The sequence below is a fragment of the Topomyia yanbarensis genome, chromosome 1, assembly GCF_030247195.1.
Source record: "Topomyia yanbarensis strain Yona2022 chromosome 1, ASM3024719v1, whole genome shotgun sequence".
Lineage (NCBI taxonomy): Eukaryota > Metazoa > Arthropoda > Insecta > Diptera > Culicidae > Topomyia > Topomyia yanbarensis.
Window position 1 is genome coordinate 152734856 of NC_080670.1, and position 26795 is coordinate 152761650.

The 26795-nt window shown below is 39.5% G+C and overlaps 5 protein-coding genes across 5 annotated transcripts in view; 2 read left to right on the top strand and 3 right to left on the bottom strand.

Annotated features, from left to right (window-relative positions):
• Positions 1-169: 169 nt before the first annotated feature.
• Positions 170-744, bottom strand: LOC131676015 (reticulon-1-A-like). The gene is made up of 2 exons (XM_058955139.1): positions 598-744; positions 170-487 (listed from the first exon to the last, which is right to left on the bottom strand). Exons 1-2 carry the CDS (start codon positions 742-744, stop codon positions 170-172), a joined length of 465 nt encoding a protein of 154 aa, XP_058811122.1.
• Positions 745-3921: 3177 nt separating this feature from the next.
• Positions 3922-5910, top strand: LOC131677823 (BTB/POZ domain-containing protein KCTD9). Its single transcript, XM_058957888.1, has 2 exons — positions 3922-5124; positions 5226-5910. Exons 1-2 carry the CDS (start codon positions 4150-4152, stop codon positions 5340-5342), a joined length of 1092 nt encoding a protein of 363 aa, XP_058813871.1. The 5' UTR covers positions 3922-4149; the 3' UTR covers positions 5343-5910.
• LOC131677801 (DNA ligase 4) lies at positions 5659-9274 on the bottom strand. Its single transcript, XM_058957851.1, has 2 exons — positions 8943-9274; positions 5659-8384 (listed from the first exon to the last, which is right to left on the bottom strand). The coding sequence occupies exons 1-2, from the start codon at positions 9117-9119 to the stop codon at positions 5733-5735; spliced, it is 2829 nt and encodes a 942-aa protein (XP_058813834.1). The 5' UTR covers positions 9120-9274; the 3' UTR covers positions 5659-5732.
• Positions 9275-9683: 409 nt separating this feature from the next.
• Positions 9684-11541, top strand: LOC131677808 (serine protease HTRA2, mitochondrial). The gene is made up of 2 exons (XM_058957865.1): positions 9684-10946; positions 11373-11541. Exons 1-2 carry the CDS (start codon positions 9814-9816, stop codon positions 11539-11541), a joined length of 1302 nt encoding a protein of 433 aa, XP_058813848.1. The 5' UTR covers positions 9684-9813.
• A 15-nt stretch (positions 11542-11556) lies between these two features.
• Positions 11557-26795, bottom strand: part of LOC131677815 (N-acetyl-D-glucosamine kinase) — a 30329-nt gene continuing 15090 nt past the window's right edge. The window contains exons 2-3 of the mRNA XM_058957877.1: positions 12492-12928; positions 11557-12431 (exon numbers count right to left, since the gene is read on the bottom strand). Coding sequence (XP_058813860.1) covers positions 11791-12431; positions 12492-12928 — 1078 coding nt within the window. The 3' untranslated portion in view covers positions 11557-11790. The remainder of the gene's footprint in view (positions 12432-12491; positions 12929-26795) is intronic.

Sequence of the window (26795 nt, forward strand, 5' to 3'; positions counted from 1 at the left end):
CTAAATGTACTGGTAAATGGCAGTAAATGACTCGCACACTTTTTCTTCGATAAATTTCACTAAGTGTCAGGTCGTGTCGTTGGTTATCATGTTAAATAAATTAAAAAATAAAAGGGTTCTTTTACAATTACAAGCTATCAACTTATTTCTCCTTATCGGATTAGGCTTTCTATCCCAGAGGAACGGCCGCTTTTAATTTTTCGGTGATTTCCAGAATTTTGCTTCTGACCAGTTCCAAGTTAGCGTCAATCGACTGCTTATTTTCGTAGACCTTTGGCAAGGTGAATAGTGCAACGAATGCAATGACACACGTCATTCCGTTGAAAATGGCGCCGACATAGGTTAAGCAGTTAAGGACAACGCCAAACTTGATAGAATCGACTAGATCTTCCACCAGGAACAGACGGCGTAGCTCCGACAGCAGGGCGTTGGCATGCGCTACAGCAACCGTGATCAGCTGCTGTACTTTCTCCTGCGATAGCCCACACTATCAGGGTGGGTTGCTGGCGAGTTACGGCGGGTTGCCTAGAACAATGTTTCAATAGCCTACCGCTCGCCAGCATGTATTTTAACACGCCTAGCCGCCATTTCGTTTACTGGGAGGGCGCAAAGTCCAGGTATTCTTTGAACGGGTGTCTTTTGTACGGCCTGAAGTGCGTTCTTGTAGATTCGGAACGAAACGGTTCCGAAAAGGACCAGCAGCGAAACGTACGAGAAAACGATGATCAGCGAAATTAGCGACATGGCGAGCAGGATTGGCCACTGCCGAACACGACTGCTGATTTCTTAACATCGCGCCAGTAGATCAGGGATTCCACTTTCGGGTGCAATTTCTCCGGCTTGAACCAAGCATCCAAACCAAATTGCTTGAACAATTTCTCCGCCTGTATACACTGCTCAGCAGGTTTACTGTAAGAAGCTTCTACCGGTTTCGGTGTTTCCTCCGATGATTGTCTCACCGGGTTCGCCGCTTTTGGGGTGACAACCGGCGGCGGGGCCGCAACTGGTGCGGGATCGGGAGTAGCAACAGCCGCAGTCGCATCAGCAGAAACAGCACAAGCAGCCACACCAGCTGATAGCAAGTCTTCGAATTGTGGCTCCACGTATTGGTCCTTTTTCTTGTGACTGGCGAAAGCACTGAATATATCCTCTTTTTCTAACTATCGGAAGCAGCAGCAGGAGCACCGGATGACTCTTCAAGCTTTTGATTTTGTGCGGTTGTGCTTGTCATAAATTTTCAAGCATAACAACAAAGCAAAAGCTGTGTTGCTAGTTTGGCAATATTTCATCAAAGTATGCTGTCACTCTGACAGTGTACCTTTATCGGTGTACCTGGGTTATAAAACGTGTCCTTGAAAAATCGTTAGAGCATTCCGTATTAACATATTTGTATTTGGTTTAACCCTAGGGGCAGATCACTTGCGATGCATTTTTAAAAATCGGCGAAATTAAATGCATTTATTTCCATCAAAATAAAAATTCGTAGTGCATTGTGCGTTGCGTGCAATGGATTTTGCGTTACGTGTAAGACGTCAAAATCCTACAAAAACAGCCCTAGATTCAACAAAACATCGAACAAAGTGGATCAGCGTAGGACGATTGATAAGTAATCTTTAAGTAATTTTCTGCGAGGGAGTGCAAAGTTGATGCAAAAATGGAAATTAAATGCATTTTTCTAAGTTGATGCAAATTTGTTATACATTCCTAGAGTGATCTGCCCCTATAGGTTTAACCGCTTCTGTCAGAAACGATTGTTGCATTTGAGCGAATTCTTTGCCAGAATTCTCGCACAAATCGCGTAAAATGCTCGTAGAAGCTCTGCCAGCATCAATTTCGCTTTGCTCAACTTTTGCTAACTTTCTACTTGCCACGATGACGATCCCAAAGAGACGTCCAAAAAATTGTTTCAAAATCGTTCAACACGGGTCCAACGATGGACGTTTGTTGAACGGTTATTTGGACGTTGTCCAAATTGGTCCAACGAACGTCCTTCATTGGACAATTTTGAAACCAACCGTTCTTAGAGGGATTTGTGATGCAGTTTTACCCAGTTAAACTCATTCCGGAACCGGTTCGGATTTCTGAATGGAGTCAGTATGGACTCCAAATCAAATGCAACAACCGATTCCGACTCAATCGGTTTCAGAATCGATTGTTGCATTTGATTTGGAATCCATACTACTCCATTCAGGATTCCGAATCAAATTCCGAGAGGTTTGACCGGGTAGAATTGAAGTGTCTCGTGTCGTTAGTGCGTTCCAGCGATGCCAGATGTGAAGACATGTCTTCATTTTGAAGACATTTGAAAGGCTGTGAAGACGGTTTCGGTTGCCTGACCGATTTCTGGCAGAATTCTGGCTAAAAATCTAAAACCGATTCAGAATCCTGGTCGGTGAAGTCAAATGAAGACATTTTTTCATGAAATGTGAAGACATTTGAAAAATATGCCTGGTATCCCTGGTGCGTTCAACGATTTGTGCGTTCAACAGACTATGATAGGTGGAGGAAAACAAATCGAAAATAACTTTTCGGTCGGATTATTTTCAATGTGGAACCTGGCCAACCGGTATTGTACGTGTCCGGAATAAGTTTTATAATGTCATAGAGCATTTCAAAACCATTATAAATACTTTAGGCGAGCTTTTTCAAATGTTCAAATTGGCTTACAGTTTTATATATGACAGCTGGGGAACCAGTCAGAATTCCGGCTCATTTTCGGCTGAACTTTACAGCCCAGTTAAGCTCAGCCGGAAATGAACCGGAATTCTGGCTGGTTCCAGTTCGTATTCCGGCTCCAGTGATACAACCGATTCTAGTTGGAATCGGTTGTGTCACTGGAGCCGGAATACTAGTTAGAACCAGTCAGAATTCCGGCTCATTTTCGGCTGAACTTTACAGGGTGAAGACACCCTCCAATAGTGTGATACGGGCTTAATAAATATGAGATTGACAGTTTGTGTCAAGAGAATATCTCAAGAGTGCTGATTCAAATGGACCTTAGTGACAAATGTAAACAAACTGAGTTATTTGCAGCGCAGCATGTGATTACAACATTGCTAACGAATACCGAAAACCAGGATTCATTATACCCAGTATTTATCAAAATAACAAGCATTGTATAAAAAGCCGCAAAGTTTTCATGATCTTATTTTGAAATTTTGCACTTGAGACCTTTTAAATTGAAAGGACCTATGCGTGAAACATTTCAAAACCTCTGCGACTGTTCATAGGCGCCATGCAAAAACGACGCATGATTCATTTCATTCTATGTTTTCCCACTGCACATAGGTACCTAGTAAAAACGTCCTAAGCATCAAAATAAAAGAAATTATTTTCTTCTGATCATGCGACTTATTTTCGAAGTTGAATTTAGAAAGTATAATAAATTAAATGATAATTGGAAAGCTTAGTTATTCTAAAGTAACGTGCCATTCGTTGGTTTTAACCACTTCCAGCCAATGGTTTGTTAATATAAACTAAAGTTTCCCGCAATTTTTTTACTGCAAGACTTCTGTTAAATGCAGTGCAACTATTTACCATAGTAATGAAGAACATTCGTATTCCGGTGCTCATTTTGTCGAAAACTTTTAAGATATTCAATATTCGTCGTAAGAGCTACCTTTGCTGAAAAAAGCCTTATGTGCAGCGTCGTATGATTCTTAGGCCCGAAAAAAAGACCTATGTGAAAGGTCCTATAATTTTCAAAAGGACGCATCATTTTAAAGCGCTTGAAAACTACATTAGCACTAAACATTTCATGTTTTTAGTATTCTTTACCTAAAGAGCATAGTCCATAGACTATATTGGCATAATTGTTTCATCAAAACACATATTTGTTCTCTAATAGGGATTTGTTTTAGGTCCATGAAACTTCAGCCTCGTTTTTCTCAGTTCGAGCTCAATGTCACTTAGGACCTTTTGAATAAGTACTATTGATCTGATATCTGAAAGGAGAAATTAAAACTGAGCTGTTGAGGTGACAAGCAGAAAACAAAAAGTGCGATAGGAAAAAAATCTGACTAGCTAGATTTACGTTTGTAAAAGTTGCCCAAATCAAGTTAAAAATTTAATATCAGTGTAACGAACAGTTCCATCCTAGCTTATAATTCCCGTACAATAGTATTGGCCATAAGAAAGATATAGGTAGCGATGAACTCGAAGAAATTTCCTTCTTCTTCGACAAATAATCGCCTAGGCGATGATTGTCTACCTTCAAGTTCTGGCTGCAGTAATTCCAAACAAACAAATACTCCATCTCCATCAAAAGAAAACAGTCTGAGTAATGCTAATAGCAAGAAGCATACAACACCATCCGAACCAACCCCGTCCAAGTGGGTCAGTCTGAACGTTGGTGGAAAAGTTTTCACCACAACACTGAGTACACTGCTGAATAAAGAACCCCGCAGTATGCTGGCTCGGATGTTTGCCCAGGAAGATGCAATGTGTCCCAGCGACAAGGACAGCCAAGGTGCTTTTCTGATTGATCGCAGTTCGCAGTACTTTGAGCCGATACTTAACTATCTCAGGCACGGGCAATTGATTTACGACGGCCACTTGAGTTTGGAAGGAATTTTGGAGGAGGCAAAGTTTTTCGGTATTGAAGGCCTTATTCCACAGCTGGAAAGTTTAGTGCAACAGCAGCAGGCTGCCAATATGGAGGATTTACCGCTGACGCGTCGGGATGTAATAAGTGCTCTGATAAAGACATCCCAGATGACGGAACTGCGCTTCCAGGGCGTCAATCTGGCTGGTGCTGATCTGCGAAAGCTGGATCTGCGTCATATTAATTTTAAGTATGCCTGCCTACAACGATGCAACTTGTCCCTAGCTAATTTAAACTACTGCTGTCTTGAACGAGCTGATCTTAGTTTTGCCAATTTGGAAGGAGCCCAGCTGTTGTCCGTGAAGGGGCTTTGTGCTAACATGGAAGGTGCTAATTTGCAGGGTTGTAATTTCGAGGATCCGTCCGGAGTGCGGAGTAATCTCGAAGGGGTTAACTTGAAGGGCGCCTGTCTAGAAAATAGCAACATGGCTGGAGTGAACTTGCGGGTGGCCAATCTTCGGAATGCAAATCTGAAGAATTGCAACCTTAGGGCGGCGGTGCTTGCGGGGGCGGATTTAGAGGTAAGGATTCGGTTTACGAACGCTAATTAACTACTGTTAAGGCCTTGGATTTTGAATATATTTTCGGTTGAAACAAGCAATGACCTATTTTTTCTCAACAGCGCTGCAATCTTTCTGGAAGTGATCTGCAAGAAGCAAACCTCCGTGGAGCCAATTTCAAAGACGCACAGCTTGAGCTTATGCTAACTCCACTGCACATGTCCCAGGCTATTCGCTAGTTCGAAAGTAAATGGTTGATCGAGTCGGTTGAATACATTTTCACTATAACAATTGTAATAAAATACACGGACAAACTTGAATTATACGGGGCTAGACAAGGTAGGACAACAACATTTTGTCTTTAAGGACCAGCGAAATATGTAACACGGTCTGACTGATTCGGGTTCCAATGAGATGTGCTAGATGTTCATTGCATTAGGTAGGTTTTGTGTATAGGTATCTATATATTGTGGCAATAATTGAGTTATAACAAATAAAGGAAAATCTTAGGAAATTCAAGCGTATCTACAATTAAAAGACCAGTTTCGTGTGCAATTAAAGCTATCGTCAACAAAACAAGATAAAATTTTATTATCAAAAATATATTAAAAATTTGTTCTTTTCTAAAATCAAAACACTCTGTACAATTGCTCGTCACATAAACGGTTCTTGCTGAAACAACTTTCGATCCAATCAAGCTGCAGAACTTCTGGCTCAATACTTTGTTTGGGAAAACTGTCAATCCACTGCTTCAAGTGGTTCTTATCCAATTCTGTATTTTTTATCACAAATATATTAGTAACACAATTATCAGCTTTCTCGGATACCCATAGTCCACCGGCTCTAACAAATTTCAACATACGAAACTTGCTTTTGTACCGAACGGTATCTTCGCTCAAATTTGCATCATACAAACGTGCAACAATGCCCCGAAATATCCGAAAGCCCGACGCTTTACCAATGATCTCTTCCTGCCCTTGTCGCAGCTCCATCATCGATAACTGTAATCCGTTCAGGTTCATCTGCTTCAATATCTCTCGCATCTCATCTAAACCGCAAATCGGTTCCGTCAATGAGTCTCCGTAACGGTCAAACCGATCGGCCATTTGCTCTCGCAATTTGGGAGTAATTGCCAGCATATCATTTGGTTTGAACTCTATTAGCTCCTGTCTTGATTCGACTCCAGCCAATGCTCGAAGTAACCAACCCACGGTGACGACATTATGTTGTCCATTATCGATAATTCGTTCTACACGGAAGGTTCGATCGCCTGCGATCACTGCGTAAGTTTTAGGTCCCGGATTTTTTACTACTCTACCTCCATGGCGACGAACCATCGATTCCAACTCCGAAATCGGGGGAAAGCCTTTGGCAGAGGAGAGAACACAGAAGTCTAACCCAGAACAAATACTATCGATTGGCTGGTCGTCCAGTTCGGTAGGGTTCGAAGCTACGACAAATGGTAATTTACCTGAACGACGAGACTGAACAGTTGACGGTCGTTTACGCTTAGGAGTTGATCCTGCGGAACCAGTATCCGATACCAAATCTGACGCGGTTACATATCGCTTAGCCAACTTGGCTACTGTAGTACTCGATCCACATAGCTGGTCAAACTCTTCTTTGGTACAAACATCTAAATAACCTTTATCGCTGCGGATAGTCATTACACGGGGAAAGCGAATGGTATACGCCGTACCATAAGAGTCACTTCGGACTAACTCGGATCCTTTCAGCTGAAGAACAATCGAATGTTTCGGGGGTATCCACACGTCGGGCGGAGTTTGGCCCCAACGAAGTCCAGGAGGTTCTTCATAAACTGTACTACGTCCTTCTTTCTGTGATAACACCTCTCGCCAATGAGGTCGTAACGATGTGTTCAATAGCTTCCACTGCTCGTTAGACAGTCCCATTGCCACCTTGGTGACGGCAAGAAACACCGATGTGTCTTCTTCTTTAGACGGACGACTATCTAGGATACCGACAAGCCAAGTATTGATGGCCGTTTTCCTGTAGTTGTAGAATCCACCGATGATCAACAAATCAAAGTCAGAAACTAAATTGTCGATATAATCCGGCTTTATTTTGTACCAACCAGCATTTCGTTCGTTTGGACTGTAGGCGGAATCTTGTTTCTTTATTACGACTCCCTCTTGACGTGCATCGATAGCTCGATTCAGTAGATCAACTAGATGCTCACTATTTTCCACTTTGGTTCGTTTACAAGATGTCAATACGCCTGGCTTTTCTTCAACTACTGTCCCTAGGAGACGAATTCTTTCAGCATACGGTATGGTTAATAAGCTTTTTCCATTCAAAAATAATATGTCGTAAACGCAGAAACATGGTCGCATACTAGGGTTGTCACCCCTGATGCTCTTAACATCGGTATTCTCACATTTATCATGGTACGTTAACTCGCTCTTGTCGAATACCATCATCTCTCCATCCAAAATAATACTTTGAACCGTTGTAGATAGCAGGCTGGCTAGATAGGGTGTCAAAGAGGACCCCGTATGGTTTCGAGTTTCTCCGAACACGTGACTGTATTCGATGCTATTTCGAGAAAAGTACTTAAAAATTTGCCCATCCTTGTGAAGCTGAAACCGTTCTCCATCCATTTTGGTTTCCAGCCAAAATTCCTCCTTTTGCAGCATACCATTCACTACTTTTAAATTAACTCTTTGACAAAGCATCGGTTTCACCGGATGAAACAGCTGCACATCCATTCCGCCCCTACGTACTTGGAATTCTTCCAAACCCTCGCCGGTTTCCACCACCTCACACACCTTGGACAAATTGCTAAACCGATCGAACATTAATCCTGCTTTCGGGTGATATAATGCCAGCAGCTTCTGTTGGCCCATACCCAGCCGCAGATTCTTCAAGATAATCCGAATCAACCACTTCTGATCCAACTGAGTCAACCCTTCGACCATTCGAATTAGTTCGTTCTGAATTTTTCCGCGCTGGCCGCCGTTGTGGTAGTGTTGCCCGATAGCATCCAGCCGCAGGTTGACGTCCCAGACAGTTAGCCGACACTCCTGCGGGCACCTGCCACGCATCAAGGTGTAAATTCGATCGGCGAAATCTCCGCCACCTGCGCTGCTAGAACCAGACTCATCAAAACCCGATAGTTTACGAGCTTCGACGCTAGTTTCACTGATGCCTAGTATTTTGATGTACATATCTCGTAGCGATTTGATCCGCAGCCCGTACGAGTCCCGCTCGCGGTCAGCTGTTGGCAGTAGCAGACGCAGGATTGGAAAGATTGTGGAACGCTATTGAGAAGGAAGAATAAGACAGTGTAGGTTGAACATAGTTTTTGAAACTAGGGCATAGATTTATTTAGTGTTTTCAATGGAAATAAAACATTTACAGTTGGTTTTGATTGGTTATCAAATAAGCCATGGGATAACTGCCTCATAACATCTGACGTCAGATTCGGTAAGACAAGCAGTCGAATCAATCAATACATAATTTAGTTCGTAAAGACTACCATTTTAAAAGGGAACAAATAGCACTTTAACATGCAAATAATTATATTAGTCTCAAGCGCGAATGACTTATCGAGTTAAAACCTCAATAAAGAATACAATACATTTGTCTCAATCACAACGTTTTAGCAAAAGATCTAAAGAAAATCCTTGACGCTATTTCCACAGACTTGGGAGCCATTCCCACAGACTGGGTTTGTATTAGATACGTTTAAGCAGTTGTAGGTTTCATAGTGCAATGCGCAGAAAATTTAATTAATATTACTGTTTCAATGCCATACTCATATTATCCCAGAAATCTAGCTTTTCTGTTTTACAGCTTAAACTGATTTAATTACTTACCCCTGTATCACCATACTTTTGTCGGTACTCTCGCTGGAACTGGCTAAAGGAAGCAAAGTAGCGCCGTAGCACTTGGTCCCGTTTGCTGGGTACCTTTGCGGCTTCCTTAACCTTTTCCAACATTGCACTTATTTCGCTAAATTTGACATGCTGGGAAATGCACTGTGCTTCCGACATTTCGGTTTGGCAACACAAAAGTAACAGGATGCTTCAGGCAAACCGATCGAGCTAAAGTGTATTGTTCCTCAGCTCTTTAAAAATGGATCCTTTGAAATACAACGGAGGGAGTGGACCGAGTAGTCACACACACGTTCATTCATGATTAGCATCGGCTTGTTTTGGTTTTCGGCTCTCTTCGTATGATCAGCTGAGTTTGACAGTTGTATAATAGAGAGAAATAATTATTCTTGAGCGTTTTTTCAAAACGTCATATCTGCAATGAGTTACTCTGTTTACTTTCTCTTCTGTTAATAATTCGGTCACTTTAACATTTATCCCTCAGCTCTTTGCATAATATGCTAGCTAAAACCACCGTCTTTCAATCTGTACTGTAAAATAAGTGAAAAGTGTTATAGTGACGCCGTTAAAATCGAAAGAGAAAGTATAAACAGAGAGTAACTCATTGCAGATATGACGTTTTGAAAAAACGCTCAAGAATTAATGTTGAGAAAGAGTGACATTTTGTGAGTGTCGCGAGAACTCTGAGAACCAATCGAATTTATGCAATGTTATGACAATTTCGTTTGTTTTTGTTATTATTGCGCGATAAGAAAGTTCAACGTGGCCGTTTCCACCAAATCAGAAAACAAACACGGGTGCAATCGGTGCAATACAAACGGTCGCCGCTCTAGAGTACGAATTCGACCGCATAATGCAAGTGATAAGGCAAACAATTAAACTTCGTTCAGCCGGAACTATCTGCTACTCGAATGTCAGGCAACTCTCAACGACAACGCTATCGACGGGTGGATTTGCAAGCATAGAAGGTCGTAAGCAAAGGCGACGGGGTCAGCATGGAAACGATTCTTCTTCTGGGGGTGATATACCGATTGGTTCTATAGCTTCTTTGTGTGGATTTTTCACTGGTTTCTGGTTACGTCCAACCGATGAAGATGATGGTCACGGGACCAAACGAACAACGTACTCATTTTTGCCCAGTGTTTCGGCCGCTACCCATGGCAAAGATCTGAAGGGTCGTCGGGCAATGTATAATTTTATAGCAGATGTGGTTGATGTATCTGCCCCGGCAGTAGTGTACATTGAGATTAAAGATACGCGGCATTATGATTTTTTCTCCGGTCAACCGGTGACGGTTTCCAACGGATCCGGATTTGTCATTGAGCAGGATGGTTTGATTTTGACTAATGCTCATGTAGTGATAAGTAAACCGAATGCGCTAGTTACTGTGAAATTACTGGACGGACGAACCTTCCCGGGCACCGTTGAGGATGTGGATCCAAATTCGGATCTTGCAACGGTGCGAATCAAATGCCAGGATCTACCGGTTATGAAGCTCGGTAAATCGTCCGAACTCAGATCGGGCGAATGGGTAGTAGCCTTGGGTAGCCCACTTGCGTTGAATAATACCGTAACAGCGGGAGTAGTGAGCTCCACTCAACGACCCTCTCAGGAACTGGGATTGCGTGGAAAAGATATTAACTACATTCAGACAGACGCAGCGATAACTTTCGGTAATTCCGGAGGACCACTGGTGAATTTAGATGGTGAAGCGATTGGCATCAACAGTATGAAGGTGACGCCGGGTATTAGTTTCGCAATTCCAATTGATCACGCTAAAGAGTTTCTGCAAAAAGGAGCCGATAGGAGAAAAGCGAAAGGTTACAGCACCGCGAAGATTCCGGTTCGACGATATATGGGTATCACGATGTTAACGTTGACGCCGGAAATTCTAAGGGAACTGCGCCAGCGAAGTCTAAACGTGCCAGAGAGCGTTCAAAGCGGAATTCTGGTGTGGAAGGTTATTCAAGGATCGCCAGCGCATGTGTAAGTAGTCTATGTCCGGGGGTTAAAATCTACTCGACTTAAATGGCATGTTTGAAATGTCTAATGTTATTAGAATAAGCTAGTGTATTACAGGTTTAGATGGGAAGGGTCGTTTCAGTTTTTTACCTAATTAATTTTGGAGGGCTACGGAACATCTCTTATTGCAGGTTTAGGTGGCCTATCCAATGCGTTGAAAGTATTATGAGAAAGACGATGCAGGTCGCCATTATGGCCCTTAAAAAAACCGAATAGAAAAAGGTTTTGTAAACATTTTCAAACACGCGATAATCACTTATGTTAGAGCAATTCAATTTGTAGTCTAAAACAACGCAATGCAACAACAGTGTATTGAGTTTATTTCAACTATGTTCCTATTTATCCCGTACTAGCTCTGAAAATTAAAAAAAAACTCTACTCTCCTTACAGTGGCGGTCTCTACCCGGGTGACATCATTACTAGCATAAACAACAAAGAAGTGAAAAACTCTGCCGACGTGTATGAGCTGCTGGCAGGCAAGGACCGTGTCCTTACAATCAGTATCTACCGTGGAGTGGAGAAGATGACCGTAAAGGTGAACCTCGAAGATTCAGAATAGAACAATACGACTAGATTGACAATGCATAATTTACTGTATTTGTAAATACATAAACATATATGATTTTATACTGCCTTTAGAATATATTTTTACATCAACACGATATAGTATTTCTGTGCAATTTGCTTTCGTAAAAAATTTACTATAAATTTCAATTGGTGTCTATACAAAAATCTCAGTTCTCTTTGTGCTCTTCCGCTAATTAAAACACAAAATCACTTATGTAGTATTGTTTGTACAACTGGATATTCATTGAATAGTGCCGTTAGCTGCTTCTATAGAACTTCCATTAGTCGTTTTGTTGGTTCCATTACTAGTTCCGTTGCTGTTTCCATTCAGTACGGCTCGGTGACCATAGAATACCTCATAGTTCTTGGAATAATCTCTTGGCAGCTGCAGCCCATATGTATCCGCAGCTATGTACGCCGCACCGAGGGCCATCGTGTTGGTTAGCTTCAACAGTTTCAGATCATATTTGAATTTGGCTCTTTCCAGTTCTTTAGTGAATCCTGGTTCCAATAGCTCCCAGCTTAGCCAGACAGACCCGACACAAACGATGTCCAGTTCTCCGCATTTGCTAATTAAAGCTGGGCTGATACGAGGTGATAAAGCACAAACTGAACGGGCCAGTTCCTGGCCAGCATCTTCGAACAATTTTCGACAAAGAGGATCACCTTCTTCCATAGCACAGGTTGACAGTTTAGCGCATAAACCGGAATAGGTTGGCTTGCAAAATTTGGCATAACAATGATCCAGCAGGTCTAATCTTGTTTTCACGCCAAAGTGCTCCTGAATCAGTTCCCAAACACGGTCGATGCTCAGCTTACTTCGGTGCAAATTATCCTCGTGATCAAATACTGCTTTTATGGCGTTTTTTGAGATCCACCAGGCTGAAAATATAAAAATGTATTATTCCACGAATCAACATTTTCCATGCATCGCACACTAACCTCCACCTTCATCCCCAATCATGTGTCCCCATCCGCCACAGCCGTACGTGCTTCCGTCCGGATTCCGCAGTAGCGTGTTCGAGCCCGTCCCCGAAATAATTACCATTCCACCGAAATTCGATGCCGTCGCTATACTTCCAATCGTATCACTGCCCACTGTATAACGCTCTGCCACATCCGGATAATGTGAACGCAGATAGTTCTCCAGCTCTTTGTTGGTAGCCTCCTGCTCGGCACCGCTGAGGCACAGTCCCATCGCTGCTAGCCGTTGGCTCTCAGGAATCAGTGCCTGGGTCTTGGCATCCCGGGTCATTGCATCGATACGTTTGGCTACCTCGGGAATTCCCACCATCCAGTGATTGGTACCGGGGCCCTTGGTCGAGGCTACAACATTCCCGACCAGATCGCATATTACCAACTTGGAGTGTGTTGCACCGCTGGAAGGAGGGAGAGAAAGATATTAGTAAAGGTAGGATAAATACAATTTCAATAAACTCGAAGAACAATTTAATAGTCTTTCTTATATAATTAAATTGCGTATAATATATTATGTTGTTCTTTTTTGCACATAGCATTTTTAAATTATTCCCAACCTTTAACAACTGAAATAGCTACGTGTGATATTCCTGAATGTTGGATCTAACCTGTGACCACAAGTCTTGAAAAATTAAAGAAAACTAGGTTAGACAGAGAATGATCAAGAAGAGTTGAAGCAATCATTTCTTCCACATTATTCAATTGTGGGCAATTGAACGAAATGATAGCAGTCGATTAACTCTTGTTTATCCGAATACTGTCGATTATAGGGTTGTTTGAACCAGATACAATTGGTTGTGTAAATTGGTGAGAAGTTTTTTCATCGCGCGTGGTGAGATGTTAGGAAGCTTATTATCATACATCAAGAAACCTGTCACCTCTCATTTTAATCTTGTATGTGTGTAGCATAATGCCAACTGTTTGATTCTGACATTTGCTCTTCAGTTGTGAAAATGGCATCGAAGCAAGACTAGCACCAGGCAAAATTTTTCTCGCTCGTCGCGAAAATCCAAACTACTCTCAGGCCAAGTCGACGAAATTGTTGAATGTGGCCAAATCAACTGTCACCAACGTAATAAAAGTATTCGGAAAACATTTGTCGACAACCGGGAAGACTGTCTCAAGTGGAATCCTGGACTGTCGACTTTTAATACGGTGGTGACTCCAAATCGTGACAATAAGCAAAACAAGTCGGCCAGAGAATAATCGCGGAAGTTGTACATGAAGATGCTGACGAAGTTTGCGTGGTACAGGACGATGAAATTTACATCAAGGCAGACTAAAGCTATTTGGGCCGGAATGTTATACATCTGCTGGAAGAGCAAAGGTGAAGAGATTTTCAAACACATATTAATCTGTAGAAGCTCGCAAAAAATATCTCGTATGGCAGGCCATATGTTCCTGTGACATGAAGAGCGGCATTTACACCCCACCCGGGATATGAATGCATCTGACGCCCGGTTACATGTCCAAGACTTTCCGAGGGGCTATTTCTGATTGCAGATCAGGGCTCTTTTCCTCTAGAAGACTCATGTAATCGCGATAGTACTATCTCCGAGATACTCATCCGTGTTGCACATCTCAAATCCTCCTTCCGAATGCAAATACTTGATGTCCTGGCTAGCTCGATCGCTTCTTGCTCTATGTCTACACTCACCAACAAGTCGTCTACGTAGTGGCATTTAAATTCCAACAGCGGGTTCCAAAGTTCATAAGCTGCATCACATATGCTACGATTGCACTGTTTTCGTCCTCCCAGAAAAACAGTTGGCATTTCTGATCTTCCTCCTGACCTCGCACTTGGTGAAATAAGTCGCGAATATCTTCAGTCAGAGTTACTGGATGCTCGCGGAACTGAAGGAGGATCGTCTATAGTGAACATAGTTGATCTGGGCATTTCAACAGGACGGAGTTTAATGACATGCTGAAAGCCTTAGCTGCTGCATCTCAAACCATTCAACCTTCCCCGGGTTTATTCGGGTTAGTGACCGGGAAACTGGTAGATACCACGTCCTTCGCCCGACCACTCAGTTCAGCGTAGGTGAATTTCCGTGCGTATCTTTTTTTAATCGTCGTAGTCCTACGCGTTGGATGTGAAATTTTTTTTGCTCCCGTCAAAATTATACAAATGATGATTTCAAAAAATTGTTAATATTACCTAGGGTATGAAAGCATCGTACACGAAAGTGAAGGCAGTGTGATTGGCCTACAAAGAGTGTTTTGCCGCTTGGTAGGATTCGGCGCAGCAGTAAATTCAAGATCGTCGGTTTCCTGATTTGCGATTGCTGAAAAGGTGAACCAAATTTCAAGAGAATAGATGTCAAACGCTGCTCATAGTTTAGATGAACTTCCATTGCAGCTAATGAAATCCGGTGAGGTCGTTTCATTTCCTTGTAAAACGTCTCCAAATTATTCCATTTCTACGTGGTCATCACTCAAATATGTAATCAGGTACAAAGCTAAATCTTGAAAGCGATCAATTTAAATTTAATGATACACTAAATACGCGTCAATTTCAAGCGCACTTATTCGTGGGAAGGAATCGAAAGTTTAATAATAATACTGCAATTAATTTGATACGTGAGCGGGGCTTGCCGACGGGATGAGACCTCGGAATGTACCGCTAGGTCTTTGTCATTCTGAAATGGGTCATTGGAAAATCGGCAGCGCTAACACCTCCTAGAACATATGCAAGATTTTTTCATAATACCACTGCTGGCTGGTGGGATTTGGATGGTAAATATTATAAACACTCATAGTAATAGACTCGCGGATGTAAAAATCACAAAACTGGCAACTAGAAAAACAAGCATGTTAAACTGGCATCACCCAAAAATGTGCAAGCTCGAACGTGATCGACTCTCTGTTTTTATCAAAAAAAAATTTCAAGTGGTTCAATATATGAATCAAAAGAGAAGTTATATGTTTGATACTGAGCAACAAGAAATTGAGAAAAGAAAGAAAAAATCCAATTTCTTCAGAAACAGAAAGTTGATGAAAAAGAGCATAAGTAAAATGCTTTTTGTGTAGTTATATTGAACACAATAAATATCTTTCTAAATAACGTTGTGAAATACTAATACGAACACGAAAAGTGAAGCCTACTGTGAATAACAAAATATTTTTTTTTAAATAAAATCGCAATACTTGTTCTGCTTGTTTGCATTGAATGACGTCATGCTCGTTTGGCTCCGGATTTTGACAGTTCGTTTGGCTCGATAAAAATGCCTTCGCTGGTCTATTACTATGAGTGTCTATAGTAAATATAAACACGTATGCTTTGAACGTGTTCAAAAACCCCAACACCTTCTTGGGTTTCAGCGTTGATCATCGCACGAGAGTAGAGTACACACTGGTTTTGCAGGCCAAAGCTATCCAGCGTAAAATACGCCTTCATGATTTGATGCAGGGACGGGTCTGTTTCTTGGACTTGGTCGGCCCGGCGCACATGGAATATAATACACAATGCCGAATCAAGTGGTTGGTTCACTTGCCATTCACCACTAATCGTCCAACCTAGACGTGTCTTTGCAGCTGTCGGATCATCCAACCCCATCTCACTAGTCTTCCGTACGACACGTTTCCCTGGGTGTTTCATCCCAATAAGGATTCGTGGTCGAGTGCTACAATACGAATCGATGGATAGACATCGAAGGCATCCGCCAGCTTGTCGTTTGAAGTGGAAGAAACAGTTCCTCGACTGTTCTCACGGAATTCATGTAGAACTTGGTTTGGTTTGGTTTCGTACACCGGCTACGTTTACGCTTACGATTATTGATTTATATATATATATATATATATATATATATATATATATATATATATATATATATATATATATATATATATATATATATATATATATATATATATATATATATATATATATATATATATATATATATATATATATATATATATATACATATATATATATATATATATATATATATATATATATATATATATATATATATATATATATATATATATATATATATATATATATATATATATATATATATATATATATATATATATATATATATATATATATATATATTGAAAAATTTTATCCTCATTATCTTGAGTGCCTCCAGTCCAACACAAACACAAAGCACGAACATCACCTTCTAAGGACAACTCATCCACCAGCTCATAATCAAGCAAGGGTCTGAATTGACGTCATATGTTCTGACCGTCCGATTTTTTTCTGTTGTTACACCGAGCAAAAAGCATCTGAGAATTTCATAAGTCTCGGCATATGAACCAGCCTTCTGACGATACCATTGAACGCTTTAGAATATCATAGGCAGGCTTATGAATTCATTTATCTTTATTCATGCACTCCATAGACGTACAAATAATTCATATTTCATTTTAATTCATATTCATAAAACAGTCTTATGACTTCGCTCCAATATATGCGTTAAAGAATTTCATAAGTTTTTCTCATGAAACCCATATGAGATCTGTAATTGATTCTATAAAATTATATTTTGTTTTTCATAAACGTCACTTTTGTGAAAAGTTCATAATTGTTTCTTATGAATTCAGTACTGGCCTTGACGGCCAACCGGAAGCTAATAGTTTCAGGCCAGCGCTTTTTGGTTACCACTGTTTGAAACAAAAGAAGTGAGATTTTTAGTCAAATTGCAACAAAATTTTAGATAATTGTTCTTTATGTTATTCAATAAATTACTGTGAGCATTAAATCAGTTTCCGTGGTTATGCCCGGATAGAATTTTACAATAGCATTTACCCTACAAACAATCATAAAACAATAAATATTATAGTTATTACTGTTTCAACATTGTTCGATGCCAAGTTCTCACAGTAGATTTACAATACAATTTCATGTAACAATGAATTTCACTGTACAGCAAAAAACTGATACAGTGCATTCACATTAAGTTTTACTGTTTTCGGGAAAAAAATGTATGGAGAAAAATTGATTTTATTAATGTTAAGATACATAACCACCCCTTCACTGTAAAAGTCTATTTTACATTGAAATTTACTGTAAAAACGTTAAAGTTTATTGTTTTTGTATTGTAGCATAACACTAAAACTTACTGTAAATTATTGTAAAATTACTGTACTGTCACAGTGAAAATCATGGTTTTGTTACTGTACATTTCTATTCGGGTGATTTTTAAAGAAGATATCCGATTATTTGAAATGAAATAAGTTGTGCATATAATTAGTGTCTGACGCGTATTCTATAATTATCAAAATCATTTGAAAAGTAACAATCATTATCATTATGTTTTCAAGTCCAGTTTCCCAGTTGTCTAAGTCCAGTTTCCCAGGAAATATTGACGAAGCATTGCTCATTATGCACAAATTTTAATATTTAATGAGAGTTTTCTCTTCAATTTTCTGAAGGGATCTACACTTGGCGGTTCATCTGTCCCGAATGAAGTTTTACAAAACGACCAAAAGAATGAACTCATGATGAATGACGTTCATGGTTGACAATTGGGTCATTAAGCTATATATAGTTTTCCGTTCCATTCGATAAATTTTAGGTCCAATATACATAATAAAACACTATTTCAAAAAAATTTAGTTGTGATACTTTAAAACGGTTTTTTTGTTTTTTAAAATAAATCTTATGTAAACTGCGGTTGTTTACATCTTGGCAATCAGGACAACACCCAAAATGAAATAAAACTATATGCAATGGATGGTTCTTATGTCAAATAAAAATAACCCTCCGGGAAAACCGAGAAAACATGCCCTAATTTTTTCTGACAGGGCATCATTTGACGTGAAATTCGATATGTCAAATCCTTCCTATAGTGTCAAATCCAGACTGTCAACATATTTCTTTATTTTAAATTTTAATATTATTTTCACGTTTCCTGAGTTGGAAAAAAACATTGTTGTAATCACGAAAATCAGCTTTTTCGATCTAAGTAATAAAAACGACTTTTTTTTCTCATTTAATGACCCAATTACGGTGATTTTTGTACTTTGTCAGTTGCGTGAGTTCGAGTGCAACGGGTGCCCATCTGTTATATTCAAACTCACGTAACTCCCATGTAAACAAACCAACGAGAATTGTCAAACGAAGTTCATCCGGCTCATTTTGTAAGGTTATGTCGGTTGGTGTAAACATAATATCCTCTCAAGGTTGATTTTTACTTTTGATTTTTTGTCTACTAAAAATGCTCGAGTCAGCCATGATCTATTTTTTATATAAATGCACAATAATATCCATAAATAATAAACTTATGACATTCATTCGAACATTGTGATGAATTTCATAAGACTTTTCTATGGAAATCATTATTTCTTGAGCGTTTTTTCAAAACGTCATATCTGCAATGAGTTACTCTCTTTGTTTACTTTCTCTTCTGTTAATAATTCGGTCACTTTAACATTTATCCCTCAGCTCTTTGCATAATATGCTAGTTAAAACCACCGTCTTTCGATCTGTACTGTAAAATAAGTGAAGTGTTATAGTGACGCCGTAAAAATCGAAAGAGAAAGTATAAACAGAGAGTAACTCATTGCAGATATGACGTTTTGAAAAAACGCTCAAGATTTTTACTTTGTTATCTGCTTATAAATGTCAGCAATTTTCATAAATGGGCACCTATGGCGTTTATTCGAACATTTTCATAAATTTCATAAGACTCTCTTATGAAAATAATAAGAGATGGATTTGGAAAATTCCCCTCCAAATCATAAGACAGACTTATAAAATCCATTTAAAATCCTTATGTCTGAAAGTCATAAGAGGTTATTATGGAAATTCAATCTAAATTTTGCTCGGTGTAGCAAAACAAAAAAATATGAAAAAAAACCATAAAACTGAACATTTCTTGAGCGTTTTTTCAAAACGTCATATCTGCAATGAGTTACTCTCTTTGTTTACTTTCTCTTCTGTTAATAATTCGGTCACTTTAACATTTATCCCTCAACTCTTTGCATAATATGCTAGTTAAAACCACCGTCTTTCGATTTGTACTGTAAAATAAGTGAAAAGTGTTAAAGTGACGCCGTAAAAATCGAAAGAGAAAGTAAACAAAGAGAGTAACTTATTGCAGATATGACGTTTTGAAAAAACGCTCAAGATTTATTTTAAAAATTTTACACATCTATTACAAAAATAACTTATTTCGGTGGTAATTCTCTTGTCCATTTATTCAATGGACATTCTGTGATATATCCACCATTAGGTTCCATATTGTATCATCAGATGCTAGTGCCGCCCGTTTCGTTGAAATTATTTACATTTGCGGTCCTCTTAGTTTCGAATAATTTCCGCTCAACTAGTGCATAGTTTTTTGTAATGGACGACAGTTTGGCGAAGAGGTTGTTTCAGCACTGATTTGAGCATTATACCATTTCAGGTTCCGGGAGGGGTTTTGAATAGTAACAAGAGACCAAATTAGGCCAACACAGAACCACTTCGGTAGACATTCTTTTTCGTACACATATTTGTTGATAGTGCCCGTAGATCGTTTGCTAAACTAGGTATTTTTGGAGAGTTAGTTGCTCGGTATTTCTCGACAACGGTATTAGGCAATCCATTAGACGTCTGTTTGACAATTCAGCGGTGGGTTCTGTCAACAAGTCTACTCCTGCGAACAGAAAAACTCGTCCGACAAGCAACTTTGTTAGTCAGATTCGTTTGATGTTGGATCGAATCAACGATATTGTCGGACGTCGCACCCCTCGGAGTAACGTCAGAATAAGAAATAATCAGCTGATCAGAAACGTCTCATGGATTGCCTAATTCTTCTTCATTGCAGTATAAAATGTTAGACTTCGAAGTTGCCTGGAACAATCGTCTGAGCCAGTACACTTAATAAGCATAAGCATAAGCATAAGAGATCGCCCGTAGTTGCTACTCCGTTATTGACCAGAACCAAATTAGGTTGCAAAATGTTCATTGGAACAACATGCTTGGGAATAACATGATGAACCACATTGTACAATCTATTCTGATCCCTGCATGCTGATCAATACCGACGCCGGCCACGTCCGAATGCAGATCTTCTGGGAAAGGAAGGAATGTTAGTCCGATACATGTTGCTACTAGAGACCGAGGAATCCTCTGCATCTCCACATGTATCACGGGAATGGGAGAGTTGTTAGTAAGTGTGTCAGTAGCGTTATCATGTAATAATTGCTCTGGGCAGCCGGGTGCCGAGAATGTGGGAAATTTATCATTTGTTGTATTAATACGATTAGCAAAATAAGCAACTTGAACTCCGGAAAGCCGGCTATAAGGAGCACTGCTTATATTTCTTAATAATATTCAATCACGCGACGAATTTTTTCGTAATTTCTATCGTGTCGATGCTGATTTTACTCGGCAATCGTTTGAATAAAATGAGGAATCTTATACAGAAGGTTCATCAGACTCTTCCATAGGTGTAGCGAAGTTGGTGTTCTAGGATTCGCTCCATGCAAGCGATACGACCTGTACATAGTTTATTAGGTAGTAGTTTAGTAAGTTTTCGAGAACACGATCGCTCGAAAAAGAAGATCTTGTTTAGTTTTTGGTTCTTTTTAAACACTGGGTAGCCGGCTACCGAGAGTATCCTATGTTTTCTAAACAAAAGCAATTTCAACTCCACACAGCTCGTGGGAGTATTGCCTAGAACAGCTAATCTTATCTGCATAATAGGCCAAATCACTATTTATTGCGACATTATTTACACTAATTTCGCTATACCTTCTCCACAATATATTTTTTGGGTTGCAAACTACCGAGTGATAACACGTTATACACACAAAGAGTTATGATAGCTCGAGATCTTATAAATCAACGAAAGTATTTCCTATTTCTAATATCGGACAATCGTCTGAGCCAGTACACTTAATATATACAAATCAAGCTATTCATTATTATTTAGCTCAGCGGTTCTCAACCTTTTTCGTTCCACGGACCCCTTTGTAATCACCCAGGGTTGTTGCGGACCCCCATGGCTTAACATCCATGTTGTATACTATTCAAATATTAATTTTAGTCTGTTACAAAAAAGCTCCTTCCGAAATAAATAATCTTCTTCGCGGACTCCTGGTGACTACTTCACGGCCCCCTAGGGGTCCGTAGACCTCAGGTTGAGAATCGCTGATTTAGTTAATTAATTTTGATGCGAATTTTGAATAGTTTGTAGTTGGTTGGTGAGTTGACGTAGAGTATCATATTTTTGATCAATTAGCTCAGCTCTACAATAATACTTGATGCATTTCCACAACTATTTAAGCATTTCAAGAGATGAAAAATGGTTACATTTCACTACTTACAAAATTCTGGCAAAATTTTAATGTGACGATCTAAAACAAATTACAAAATTCAATCGTTTGAAATAATCAAATAAACTTCAAATGATCTGACTTCAACAATTTAATTCCACACTTTGAACATTTGGAGCAGTGATACGAAATCTCGAATTCAGTTGCCAATTTCTGCGTGGATTTGCCAAAACGCCTTCTTCATTCAGTCATTTTCAAGCTGACTGAAATTTCACGCCGGATCGATTGCCTTCAGTGCGGATGAACTATAAAACAGCAAACAGCTTTCATTTGTTATATGTGAACAAATAGAAGCTAGAATGTAGCACATTTTTCATTTTCGAACATAAGTGAACTGCGTAATCTGTGTAGGATTCATTTTTGCTTGATAATCCCACTTAGAACCAGAAAAGAAACAAAAAAAAAAATTGTGCAACTGAAGTAGACTTTGAACCGAAAATAACTGAATGAAAACTCTGAACTGAACTAAAGAATATTTAATGAGGCAAACAACCGAAACATTTTCTTCAGCGCGGCGAGCATGAATTGAATTTCGTTTCATCTTTCAAGCTCACCCAAGGTTGTCAATATTTATGATCTATGGTTCGGAGGTATCTGAAAGTCCATTAAAATCATTCATCATTTGAAATAAAACACTGTATTATGTTATTTTTAACGATGGGCTAGTCAATATAAATAATGGTATTAATTGAATATACCTCAGTACGATTTTGACGCTTGAATTTTGTATCCGATTTTTCCATTTATCTGACCTTACAAAAGAGCGTATCAAACTTGAATGAATTCCTAATAATACTTATAATTGGTTGAAAATTGTGTGAACTAGATCAAACTGAACAACTAAGGCACCGTATTGATCAGTAATAACTAAACGAAATAAAAAAAACCTGTTTTAATCCACCTAGCGGTGCAATTGTGCCTTTCTCATTTCTCTAAACTATGGCACGGAGGCTTTTTATGTTCAACATAATTGTGGAAATGTCCATTACATTCTTAGTACACTTTGCACTTATACACAATGGCATGCCAGCCACGAACTTGATGAGCTACGTGTCGACGGTGAAACACTTGAAACAAAAAAATATCATACTCCATTAGCCTAATCAGCATTAGATCAATGTTATCTGCTTGCTAACTCATTTTGTCATGCGGGGCTGGGTATGTGAAGAGGGCGAAAGTCCCATGAACGAACGACTCCCCAGCTTAAATTATTATGCTTTGTGATACAGTGGTGGTTTAAAGATGACGGGGTTGAAAGGGAGGGGTATGAGGGCTGGATGGGGTGGTGGTCTGAGGGGTGATTTAAGGACATTTTTAAAGGAGGGGCGCGAACAGTAGAGGGGGGGGGGTGTAACCCCTCTCCGTAAACCATCAACTACGCCTCTGTTAAAATCCAGAAACCCTAAACGAGTCGAAAAAAAAATTTGGCCGGGATTAGGTTGACGTTTTTCAGAGTGATTGCATAACCTTTCTATATGAGAAAGGCAAAAATGTGCCAAAATCCAAAAAAGTGAATCGTAGTCAAATTTTTTTTTCGAGTTTGCATCAAATCTCGACGTTTCATGCACCTTGAACACATTTAGCATCAAAAATAAAAATTCTATTTTTAATTTTTCCTATAGTTTATATGAGAAATTTCTGTGTGGCCGTACTCTGAAACCCGTAATTCCGGAACCAGAATTCCGATCGATCCAAAATTCAATAGCAGCCGATGGGAAGGTTGCACCTTTCATTTGAGACTAAGTTTGGGCAAATCGGTCCAGCCATCTCTGAGAAAAATGAGTGACATTATTTGACACATACGCACATACATACACACACACACATACACACACACATACACACACACATACACACACATACATACATACATACACACACACATACAGACTTTTTCCGATCTCGACGAACTGAGTCGAATGGGATATGACACCCGGCCCTCCGGGCCGGGATTAGGTTGACGTTTTTCAGAGTGATTGCATAACCTTTCTATATGAGAAAGGCAAAAATGTGCCAAAATCCAAAAAAGTGAATCGTAGTCAAATTTTTTTTTCGAGTTTGCATCAAATCTCGACGTTTCATGCACCTTGAACACATTTAGCATCAAAAATAAAAATTCTATTTTTAATTTTTCCTATAGTTTATATGAGAAATTTCTGTGTGGCCGTACTCTGAAACCCGTAATTCCGGAACCAGAATTCCGATCGATCCAAAATTCAATAGCAGCTGATGGGAAGGTTGCACCTTTCATTTGAGACTAAGTTTGGGCAAATCGGTCCAGCCATCTCTGAGAAAAATGAGTGACATTATTTGACACATACGCACATACATACACACACACACATACACACACACATACACACACATACACACACATACATACATACACACACACATACAGACTTTTTCCGATCTCGACGAACTGAGTCGAATGGGATATGACACCCGGCTCTCCGGGCCGGGATTAGGTTGACGTTTTTCAGAGTGATTGCATAACCTTTCTATATGAGAAAGGCAAAAAACAAACAAAATAAGCTTCGGTCTCTACGACGACATCCCGTCAACATCTATTATCTTCATGCGCAATTACTAGCTGTGCCAAATCGATAAGCACCGGCAATGACCTGTGCGAAAATGCGAACTGTAGATTGCTTTTATACTTGAGATTGGCTGGCATGACCAGATTAGAGTTGCTTCGAATAGCGGCTGAGGAAAAGAAAATGAATTAAGATGATTCGGAGTTTTCAGTTTCACCACGTTTAACTTCTTTAATTTGAAAAATCTCTTATCTAGTCCGGCTTAATCGATTTTGCGGTAATAACCACGTACGAGGGAAGCGTATGGTAAGACGCGGAGGGATTAGTGTGTCATTATTCGCCATTGCCTATTTTCATCGTATAAAATCCACCAAACTATAAAAATTCTTACAAATTAGGTATGTTAACCCTTAAATGCGCAATGTTGTTTCAAAACAACATTGCGAAAACCATCTCAAAATTAGAATAGTAACATACTAAAGCTATGAGACATATTGTCAAAAAATTTGAAAAATTGGTTTACACATTTAAGGGTCAAGTTATACTACAGATATCTGTGGTTATACTCATAATCATGTTCAGCACCACATAAATACTGATATTATAAAACGACCGCACTGAAACAAGATGAAGTTTCGAGCGTCGTTTTCGATGCGCGATTTTCCAAATGGGACGCTTATGTCTTTATAGGCAAACCATGACATCCATACCCAAAAAACCACTGCGGGAAATGGATTCTAATAATTGCGTTGAGTTAAGAGTTCCAAAGCTCCAAACCTATGAAAAACAACTGTTTACAGGGAATCAAAATTATGAAAGCAATTGAACAATTACATATTAATTTGACCCTACAGAGAGTACTAGAAATACAACAACGGGAAGAGGTCTAATAATTCAATTGACTTGGTGACCTCTTTGTCAACTTAATCACGTCGGTCGCGCCACCGCTCAGATTGGCACTCGCTGCCTAGAGATTTGACTGATCCATTTGACGTCGTTAGTTTTGTGAAAACACGATGAGACGACCATTTTTTACCCAAGAGCAACCAACTGTAACTCCAATGCTCGAGCATATGTCCGGCAATAATGGATTGAATTCAATACATCTTTCAGTGTACGGCCAGATTCCTGAGCAGCTAGGGCCAAAATTTTTGTCAAAGCCGAATGCTTGGACGTTTTCTTTCGTATTCATCCGTTTTCAATCGCTTTTAGCAACGATAATAGTACTTTGTCCCATTATCTGAACGAGTCATCTCACTTCACTTGTTTCGCATCGAGTGTTGTTAGCGTAATATTAAGTAATATATGTTCCCGCGCGTTCTAATCTAATCGCGGTGGCCTAACAGTACCTATATTAGAAGTATGAAGATAAGTAGGCAAAATACGAAACAAGTCTCATTCTCGACAAGGATATAAGGTAAAAACTTAACTAAATACGCAATCTACATTCCATCATATTATAGCCAGGATTTGAGTCGGATCAATAAGCACTTCAGCGATATACACGAGCTTTGTGATAAATGATCGGTCTGTGACGCTGTTTGTGGTGATTATAATCAGTCACGTATACATTGGGCCAGGTGCAATACTGGCTCTATAAGCAATGGTCCACACCTGACACTGGACAGTCACAAACTACTGAACGTTATTGAAACTTTTTGTCTTATACACTCAGGTAACTAGACTAGCGTAATTCGTAAGTTTCGCCTTATGTAGCAGCAAAAACTTTGAAAATCTAAAATACATAGAGCAACTATGGGGCCGTACACTAATTACGTAAGCCTTTTTTAGAGCTTTTCAACCTCCCCCTCCCCCCAGATAAGAGTTCGTAAGATCTTGGTGAACTCTTCCTCCCCCTACATAAGATCTTATCATGATTATCGTAATTAAAAAATCGAATTGTTAATTCATCAAATAATAAGATAGCGAAAACGATATGTATAGAATTATTACAAGAAAACTCATGACAAAATTTAACAAAATCTGCAGAATTTCGAATTTATTCTGAGGGAGTGTGTATCTTCGTCGCGAGCGGTTGACTCTCGTAGCGCTCCCTTCGCGTCGGTTAATTTTGGTTATTTACGGCGCGGTTTACTGCCTTTTGGTTGTCGAAAGTGTGAATAACGGTGCAATTTGGCGATAATACAAAGTGAAGTGGCTTATAAAAGCATTTTTCGACTGACGCGAGGTGTGACAGTTTGTGAAGGTCTAATTTCGGCAAATGAAAAAGTCTTTTCCTCGCATTACGGGCCGTCGATTCCCGATGCAAGGACAGTGGGAGTGCACAGAAAACATCTAGAAACACGGTGTACTTTCTAGAAGTAGTGAAAAGTGGTTTTTCGGAAAATAAAGCTCGATCCGAAAAGTGAAAAAGTGCGGCGATAGGGAAATTTGACATATTCAAATAATTGGTGTTTCACCAGCGACTAGCGACTACCAGGTGTCGCCCCAA